Here is a 10,355-nt window from a genome sequence, read left to right on the forward strand (position 1 = left end):
TGTTATATCCCCTTATATCCCCCTATATCCCCCTTATATCCCCCCTATATCCCCCTATATCCCCCTATATCCCCCTATATCCCCCCTATATCCCCCTATATCCCCCTATATCCCCCCTATATCCCCCTATATCCCCTATATTATCCCCTGTATACTGGCCCCCTATAATCCCTTTATATCCCCACTACTACTCCCCATTATATCCCCCTATCTCCCCTACCTCCTCTACCTCCCCTATCCCCCTATCTCCCCTATCTCCCGCCTATATCCCTATATCCCCCATATCCCTTATCCCCCCTTATCCCCTATATCCCCCCTTATATCCTCCCTATATCCCCCCTAATCCCCTATATCCCCTAGTATCCCCCTTATCCCTATATCCCCTATATCCCCTATATCCCCTATTTCCCCTATATTTCCCCTTATATCCCCTATCATCCCCCCATATATTCCCCGTATCTTTCCCCTAGTATCCCCCTATATCCTATATCCCCTATATCTCCCTATATCCCCTATTCCCCCCTATATCCCCCTATATCCCCCTATATCCCCTCATATCCCCCTACCTATCCCCTAATATCCCTATATCCCCCTATATTCCGCTAGTATTCCCCAGTCATCCCCCTATATCCCCTATATCCCCCTATATCCCCCCTATATCCCCCCTATATTTCCCCTATATCCCCTATTATCCCCTATATCCCGCCTATTCCCATATATCCCCACCCAATCCCCCTATATCCCTATATCCCCCTATATTCCCCTATATCCCCCCCTATATCCCCCTATATCCCCTATATCCCTATAATCCACACATATTATCCTCTATATCCCCTAATATCCCCCTATATACCGCCCTACTATCCCACATATCCACCCTAATATCCCCAATATATCTCCCCTATATCCCCCCTATATTCCCCTTATATCCCCCTTATATCCCCCTATATCCCCCATATATCCCCCTATATCCCCTATATCCCCCTATTCCCCTATTATCCCCTCTATATCCGCCTATATCCCATATATCCCCCTATATCCCCCTAATATTTCCCCCTATTATACCCCTATATCCCCCTATATCCCCCAAATATCCCCCATATACTCTCCCTATATCCCCCTATATCCCCCCCATATCCCCGCCATATCCTTATATCCCATACTATCCCCCTATATTCCCCCTATTCCCGCCTAATATCCCCCTTATATCCCCTATATCCCCTATATTCCCCCATTCCCCCACTATCCGGGGGCTATGGGGGGATATAGGGGGATATAGGGGGATATAGGGGGGATATAGGGGGATATAGGGGGGATATAGGGGGATATGGGGGGATATGGGGGGGGTAATAGGGGGGCACATTGTAATGCCAGGTATGGGGGGATATAGGGGGTTAAATGGGGTGACCCCATAACCGACCCCAGCCCCATATCACCCCATATCCACCCCATATCGACCCATATCACCCTATATCTGCCCCATAACCAACCCCAGCCCCATATCGGCCCCATAACCACCCCATAGCCGACCCCAGCCCCATATCTGCCCCATATCACCCCATAACCACCCCATATCGACCCCATAGCCGACCCCAGCCCCATAACCACCCCATAACCGACCCCATAGCCCATATCGGCCCCATATCACCCCATAACCACCCCATATAGGCCCCATATCGGCCCTATATCCGCCCCATATCAGCCCCATATCGGCCCCATAACCAACCCCAGCCCCATATAGCCCCATATCGGCCCCATATCTGCCCTATATCACCCCATATCCGCCCCATAGCCGCCCTATATCCGCCCCATATCTGCCCCATAACCAACCCCAGCCCCATATCGGCCCCACATCCGCCCCATATCGACCCATATCACCCTATATCTGCCCCATATCACCCCATATCTGCCCCATAACCAACCCCAGCCCCATATAGGCCCCATATCTGCCCCATAACCAACCCCAGCCCCATATAGGTCCCATATCACCCCATATCTGCCCTATATCGGCCCTATATCACCCCATATCACCCCATATCCGCCCCACAGCCACCTGCAGGTCGCAGCCGGTTCCCACAATCTTTCCTCTCCCGGTCCGGGCCTACAATATTCAGTCGCCGTCGAAGCCGTAGTACATCCGGGTTACAAACCACCGGAAGCCGGAAGTGAAGGGAAACCGGAAGAGGCGGGACTTCCGCATGATATGATGTTGTTACGTCTCGATCCCCCATTGGTTGTCGGGCCTTACGTCAAACCTATGCCCCTCCCGAACTTCCGGCCTGAAGCCGGAAGTGTTTGTACCGTGATGGGTTATGGGAGCGTCGGACCGGAAGGAGGTTGGGTGGGGGTCACGTGGGAGGTTGGGGGTCACGTGGGTGGGGCTTAATGGGGTTTAATGGGGTTTAATGGGGTTTAATGGGATTTAATGGGGTTATATGGGGTTATAATGGGTTATAATGGAGTTTAATGGGGTTATATGGGGTTATATGGGATTATATGGGGTTCTATGGGGTTATGGGGGGGATATGGGATTTAATGGGGTTATATGGGGTTTAATGGGGTTATAATGGGGTATAATGGGGTTTAATGGGGTTATAATGGGTTATATGGGGTTATAATGGGGTTATATGGGGTTATATGGGATTATATGGGGTTTTATGGGGTTATGGGGGAGATATGGGGTTATAATGGGGTTTAATGGGGTTATAATGGGGTTTAATGGGGTTATAATGGGGTTTAATGGGGTTTAATGGGGTTTAATGGGGTTTAATGGGGTTATAATGGGGTTTAATGGGGTTATATGGGGTTATAATGGGGTTTAATGGGGTTTAATGGGGTTATAATGGGGTTTAATGGGGTTATAATGGGGTTATAATGGGGTTATAATGGGGATTAATGGGGTTATAATGGGGTTTTATGGGGTAATAATGGGGTTATAATGGGGATTAATGGGGTTTAATGGGGTTTAATGGGGTTAATGGGGTTTTATGGGGTTTAATGGGGTTATAATGGGGTTATAATGGGGTTTAATGGGATTATAATGGGGTTTAATGGGGTTATAATGGGGTTTAATGGGGTTATAATGGGGTTTAATGGGGTTATAATGGGGTCTAATGGTGTTTAATGGGGCTATAATGGAGTTTAATGGGGTTTAATGGGATTATATGGGGTTTTATGGGGTTTAGTGGGGTTTAATGGGATTATATGGAGTTATATGGAGTTATATGGAGTTATAATGGGGTTATATGGGATTATATGGGGTTTTATGGGGTTTTATGGGGTTATAGGGGGGGCATATAGGGTTCTAATGGGGTTATATGGGGTTATATGGGGTTATAATGGGGTTATAATGGGGATTAATGGGGTTATAATGGGGTTTTGTGGGGTAATAATGGAGTTATAATGGGGATTAATAAGGTTTAATGGGGTTATATGGGGTTATAATGGAGTTTAATGGGGTTGAATGGGGTTTAATGGGGTTATAATGGGGTTATAATGGGGTTTAATGGGGTTTAATGGGGTTTAATGGGATTTAATGGGATTTAATGGGGTATAATGGGATGTAATGGGATATAATGGGGTTTAATGGGGTTATAATGGGGTTATAATGGGATTTAATGGGGTTTAATGGGGCTATAATGGGGTTTAATGGGGTTATATGGGGTTATAATGGAGTTTAATGGGGTTATATGGGGTTATATGGGGTTTTATGGGGTTATGGGGGGGGATATGGGGTTATAATGGGGTATAATGGGGTTATAATAGGGTTTAATGGGGTTATATGGGGTTTAATGGGGTTATGATGGGTATTAATGGGGTTTAATGGGGTTTAATGGGGGGAAATAGGGGGGTTATGGGGTTATGGGGGGGAATATGGGGTTATATGGGGTTATAATGGGGTTTAATGGGGTTTAATGGGGTTTAATGGGGTTTAATGAAGTTATAATGGGGTTTAATGGGGTTTAATGGGGATTAATGGGGTTATGATGGGGTTAATGGGGTTATAATGGGATTTAATGGGGTTTAATGGGGGGTAATAGGGGGGTTATGGGGTTATAGGGGGGGGATATGGGGTTATAATGGGGTTATAATGGGGTTTAATGGGGTTATATGGGGTTTAATGGGGTTATATGGGGTTATAATGGGATTTAATGGGGTTTAATGGGGTTGTAATGGGATTTAATGGGGTATAATGGGATGTAATGGGATATAATGGGGTTTAATGGGGTTATAATGGGGTTTAATGGGGTTATAATGGGGTTATATGGGGTTATAATGGGGTTATATGGGGTTATATGGGGTTATAATGGGATTTAATGGGTTTAATGGGGTTATATGGGGTTATAATGGAGTTTAATGGGGTTATAATGGGGTTATATGGGGTTATATGGGATTATATGGGGTTTTATGGGGTTATGGGGGAGATATGGGGTTATAATGGGGTTATAATGGGGTTTAATGGGGTTATAATGGGGTTTAATGGGGATTAATGGGGTTATATGGGGTTATAATGGAGTTTAATGGGGTTTAATGGCGTTATATGGGGTTATAATGGGTTATAATGGGATTTAATGGGGTTATATGGGGTTTAATGGGGTTTAGTGGGGTTTAATGGGGTTATAATGGAGTTTAATGGGGTTTAATGGCGTTATATGGGGTTATAATGGGTTATAATGGGATTTAATGGGGTTATATGGTGTTTTAATGGGGTTATAATGGGTTATAATGGAGTTTAATGGGGTTATAATGGGGTTATATGGGGTTATAATGGGGTTTAATGGGGTTATAATGGGTTATATGGGGTTATAATGGGGTTATATGGGGTTATAATGGGGTATAATGGGGTTATATGGGGTTATAATGGAGTTTAATGGGGTTTAATGGGGTTTAATGTGGTTATAATGGGGTTATATGGGTTTTTATGGGGTTATAATGGGGCTTAATGGGGTTAATGGGGTTATAATGGGGTTTTATGGGGTTTACTGGGGTTTTATAGGGTTTAATGGGGTTATAATGGGGATTAATAGGGTTATATGGGGTTATAATGGGGTTATATGGGATTATAATGGGGTTATATGGGGTTATAATGGGGTTATAATGGGGTTTAATGGGGTTATAATGGGGTTTAGTGGGGTTATATGGGATTATATGGGGTTTTATGGGGTTATAGGGGGGGCATATAGGGTTATAATGGGGTTATATGGGGTTATAATGGGGTTTAATGGGGTTATAATAGGGTTATAATGGGGACTAATGGGGTTATAATGGGGTTATAATGGTATTTAATGGGGTTTAATGGGGTTATAATGGGGTTTAATGGGGTTATATGGGGTTATAATGGGGTTATAATGGGATTTAATGGGGTTTAATGGGGTTATAATGGGGTTTAATGGGGTTATATGGGGTTATAATGGGGTTTAATGGGGTAAAATGGGATGTAATGGGATATAATGGGGTTTAATGGGGTTATAATGGGGTTTAATGGGATTTAATGGGGTTATAATGGGGTTTAATGGAGTTTAATGGGGTTATAATGGGTTTATAATGGGATTTAATGGGATTTAATGGGGTTTAATGGGGTTTAATGGGGTTTAGTGGGGTTTAATGGGGTTATATGGAGTTATATGGGGTTATAATGGAGTTATACGGGGTTATATGGGCTTATATGGGGTTATAATGGGGTTTAATGGGGTTATATGGTGTTTTAATGGGGTTATAATGGGGTTTAATGGGGTTATAATGCGTTATAATGGGGTTTAATGGGGTTATAATGGGGTTATAATGGGGTTTAATGGGGTTATAATGCGTTATAATGGGGTTTAATGGGGTTATAATGGGGTTATAATGGGGTTTAATGGGGATTAATGGGGTTATATGGGGTTATAATGGGGTTATGTGGGATTATAATGGAGATTAATGGGGTTATATGGGGTTATAATGAAGTTTAATGGGGTTAATGGGGTTTTATGGGGTTTAATGGGGTTATAATGGGGTTATAATGGAGTTTAATGGGATTTAATTGGGTTTAATGGGATTTAATGGGGGGTNATATCCCCCCATATCCCCCCATATCCCCCCATATCCCCCCATATATCTCACGCTCTAGGAAGGCGTTCAGTGCTTTCACGTAGTGCATCCATGTCTGGCTCTGGCTGACGTTGAAGGTCACGTCCAGACCTTCCGTGCGAGGCCGGATCATCATCCCTGCGTGCAAACACACGCGTGTGCAAAAAACGCTCGTGCAAAGAGACAGATGCATGAGGTCCAATGCAAAGCGAGTGTGCAAAGTCCTCGTGCAACTCTCTGTTGCAAAGATGTTGTGCAAAGCCCTCGTGCAAAGCCACAATGAAAAGAACTCGTGCAAATCACTTGTGCAAAGAGCTCAATGCAAAGCCCTTGTGCAAGGAACACTTGTGCAAGAGCTCACTATATAGCCAGTGTGCAAAGCACTTGTGCAAATTGCTTGTGCAAAATCCACTGCAAAGACATTGTGCAAGAGCTCAATGCAAAGCCCACGTGCAAAACACTCGTGCAAAATACACTTGTGCAAAGCCCTCGTGCATAGACAAGTGCAAAATGCTTGTGCAATACACTCGTGCAAAGAGCTCAATGCAAAGCCAGTGTGCAAAACAATCGTGCAAAGAGCTCACTTGTGCAAGAGACCAGTGTGCAAAGCCCCTCGTGCAAAAAGAACAGTGCAAGATGCTTGTGCAAAGAGGTCGATGCAAAGCCAGTGTGCAAAGCCCTTGTGCAAAACCACATTGCAAAGACATCGTGCAAAGCCAATGTGCAAGAACACTTGTGCAAGAGCTCGATATATAGCCAGCATGCAAAGCCCTCGTGCAATTTGCTTGTGCAAAATCCATTGCAAAGACATTGTGCAAGAGCCCAATGCAAAGCCCTCGTGCCAAAAGAGCAGTGAAAATTGCTTGTGCAAAGAGCTCAATGCAAAGCCTGTGTGCAAAACCCTTGTGCAAAACCACAATGCAAAGCACCCTTGCAAAGCCCATGTGCAAAACCCTCGTGCAAAGAGCACTTGTGCAAGAACCAAATGCAAAGACCATGTGCAAAAGCCCAGTGCAAAATGCTTGTGCAAAAACACTCGTGCAAAGAGCAATACTAAACCACTGTGCAAAGCACATGTGCAAAACCCTTGTGCAAAGAGCACTTGTACAAAGAGACCAATGCAAAAGCCCAGTGCAAAGCCCTTGTGCAAAACCAGAATGGAAAACCAGTGTGCAAAGCCCTCGTGCAAAACACTTGTGCAAAGAGCTCAATGCAAGGATGGGGCAGACCCACATTTCAACCCCATCCCCCACTTGTGCAAATCCACGTGCAAATCCTCGTGCAAATCATGCAGGCACCACTTAGCACACTCACCCCTTTGCACACTCACTGCTCTCTCAGCACCAATGAGATACAATCTCCAGTGCAAAACCCTTGTGCAAATCCCTTGTGCAAAACCCTTGTGCAAAGCTCTCGTACATCCAAGTGATTCCACACCCCTATAGTGCAAATGAGATACAAGGTGGGAGGGGAGAGACTCACATCTCCCTCCCATCCCATTGTGCAAATCCTCGTGTAAATCCACGTGCAAGTTCCTAGTGCAAACCCTGGTGCAAAGCTATTGTGCAAAACCCTCATGCAGCAGCGCCAAGGAGATACAAGGGGGGTGGGGGGGAGATCCGTATCTCCTCCCCACCCCCCACCAATTGTACAAGTCCTCGTGCAAATCCTCGTGCAAATCCTCGTGCACGGCCGTTGTGCAGTTCACACTTGCTCTCATGAGAACCAATGAGACCCACATCTCCGCCCCCTCACCCACCGTCATGCAAATCCTTGTGTAAAGCCCCAATTCTAAACCCTTGTGCAAATCCTCGTGCAAACCATCGTGCAAACCACACTCACTGCTCTCTCATCAGCTCCAATGAGACCCACATCCCCCCTCAAACACAATCGTGCAAATCACACTCATCAGCACCATTAAGATACAAAGGGAGGGAGGAGACCAACCACCTCTCCCTCTTCCCACCCCATAGTTCAAAATCCTCGTGCAAATCCTCGTGCAAATCACACTCACCAGTCTGTCATCAGCACCAATGAGACCCACATCTCCTCACCCTCACCCACCGCCGTGCAAATCCTCATGCAAATACCCAATGATAAATCCTCGTGCAAACCCTCGTGTAAAAGGCCACCGTGCAGTTCACACTCACTGCTCTCTCATCACCAATAAGACCCCTTTGCACACTCACTTCCATCAGCACCAATGGGACCCACATCTCCTCACCCTCACCCACTGTCGTGCAAATCCTCGTGCAAATACCCAACACACAAACCCTTGTGCAAATCCTCGTGCAAATCACACTCACCAGTCTGTCATCAGCACCAATGAGACCCACATCTCCTCCCCCTCAACCACAATTGTGCAATTCATCGTGCAAACCCCAAATGCTAAACCCTTGTGCAAGTCATCGTGCAAATCCTCGTGCAAATACCCAATGCAAAACCCTCTTGCAAATCCATGTACGAATCCTCATCCAAAACCCTCGTGCAAACACTCAATGCAAAACCCTCATGCAAATACCCAACTCTAAACCCTCGTGCAAATCCTCGCGCAAATCCACATATGGATCCTCGTGCAAATCACACTCACCAATGAGACCCACATTCCCCTCCTCCCACTGTAAACCCCAAGACCAAAACCCCATAGATCAAAACCCTTGTGCAAATCATTGTGTAAACCCTCGTGCAAAACCCTCGTGCAAGCCCTCGTGCAAACCACATTCACTGCTCTCTCATCAGCTCCAATGAGACCCTCCCCCCACATTGCAAACCCCAAGATCAAAACCCCATTGTGCAAAACCCTCGTGCCAATCCTCGTGCAAATACCCAACACATAAACCCTTGTGCAAATTCTCGTGCAAATCACACTCACCAATGAGACCCACATCCCCTTCCCCTCCTCCCACTGCAAACCCCAACATCAAAACCCCATAGATCAAAACCCTCGTGCAAATCCTTGTACAAATCCTCATGCAAACCCTTGCACAAAACCCTCGTGCAAACCCTCAATGCAAAACCCTCGTGCAAGACCCTCGTGCAAAATACATGTGCAAATCCTCATGTAAATCCTCACGTAAATCATCGTGCAAATCCTCGTGCAAAAAAAAACAAATGCAAAACACTCGTGCAAAAACCCTCGTGCAAAAAACCCTCATGCAAACCCTCGTGCAAACCCTTGTACAAACCCTCGTGCAAATCCCTGTACAAACCCTCATGTAAATCCTCGTGCAAATACACAATGCCAAACCCTCGTGCAAATCATCGTGCAAAACCCTCGTGCAAATCCTCGTGCAAATACCCAATACAAGATCATCGAGCAAAATCCTCGTGCAAAACCCTCGTGCAAACCCTCATGTAAATCCTCATGCAAAACCCTCGTGCAAACACTCAATGCAAAACCCTCGTGCAAAATCATTGTGCAAATCCTCGTGCAAACCCTTGTGCAAATGGAAGGTGACTGACCTGGTGTGACGAGTCTGTCCTGGTATTTGGGGACGTGGGGGTCGACGCTCTGCAGCAAAACCCACATGGTGAGAGAGAAAAGGCCGGCGAGGAACCCATAGAACAGCAGGTAAAACAGCAGCACCAGGCCTGCAATATAGGGATCATATATGGGATCCTATAAGGGACTGACCCTATAAGGGACCCCAATATGGGACTGACCCTATAAGGGACCCCATAAGGGACCCCAAAATGAGACTGACCTTATAAGGGACCCTATAAGGGACTGACCCTATGAGGCACCCGAATATGGGACTGACCCTATAAGGGACCCTATAAGGGACCCCAATATGGGACTGACCCAATAAGGAACCCTATAAGGGACTGACCCTATAAGGGATCCTATAAGGGACTGACCCTATAAGGGACTGACCCCATAAGGGACCCCAATATGGGACTGACCCCATAAGGGACCCCAATATGGGACTGACCCTATAAGGGACCCCAATATGGGACTGACCCTATAAGGGACTGACCCCATAAGGGACCCTATAAGGGACTGACCCTATAAGGGACTGAACCTATAAGGGACTGACCCTATAAGGGACGGACACTATAAGGGACTGATCCTATAAGGGACTGACCCTATAAGGGACTGACCCTATAAGGGACTGACCATATAAGGGACCCTATAAGGGACTGACCCTATAAGGGATCCTATAAGGGATCCTATAAGGGATCCTATAAGGGACCGACCCTATAAGGGACCCCATAAGGGACCCCAATATGGGACTGACCCTATAAGGGACCCTATAAGGGACTGACCCTATATGGGAACCCATAGAACA

General features: G+C 46.0%; 1 protein-coding gene across 1 annotated transcript in view; it reads right to left on the reverse strand.

Annotated features, from left to right (window-relative positions):
- LOC107307581 (sodium/potassium-transporting ATPase subunit beta-2) overlaps window positions 1–9,652 on the reverse strand; it is a 19,733-nt gene extending 10,081 nt beyond the window's left edge. Inside the window, exons 1-2 of the mRNA XM_015851098.2 lie at window positions 9,529–9,652; window positions 6,100–6,204 (exon numbers count right to left, since the gene is read on the reverse strand). Coding sequence (XP_015706584.1) covers window positions 6,100–6,204; window positions 9,529–9,595 — 172 coding nt within the window. The 5' untranslated portion in view covers window positions 9,596–9,652. The remainder of the gene's footprint in view (window positions 1–6,099; window positions 6,205–9,528) is intronic.
- Between the last annotated feature and the right edge of the window lie 703 nt (window positions 9,653–10,355).

Source organism: Coturnix japonica, unplaced genomic scaffold (genome assembly GCF_001577835.2).
Source record: "Coturnix japonica isolate 7356 unplaced genomic scaffold, Coturnix japonica 2.1 chrUnrandom686, whole genome shotgun sequence".
NCBI lineage: Eukaryota > Metazoa > Chordata > Aves > Galliformes > Phasianidae > Coturnix > Coturnix japonica.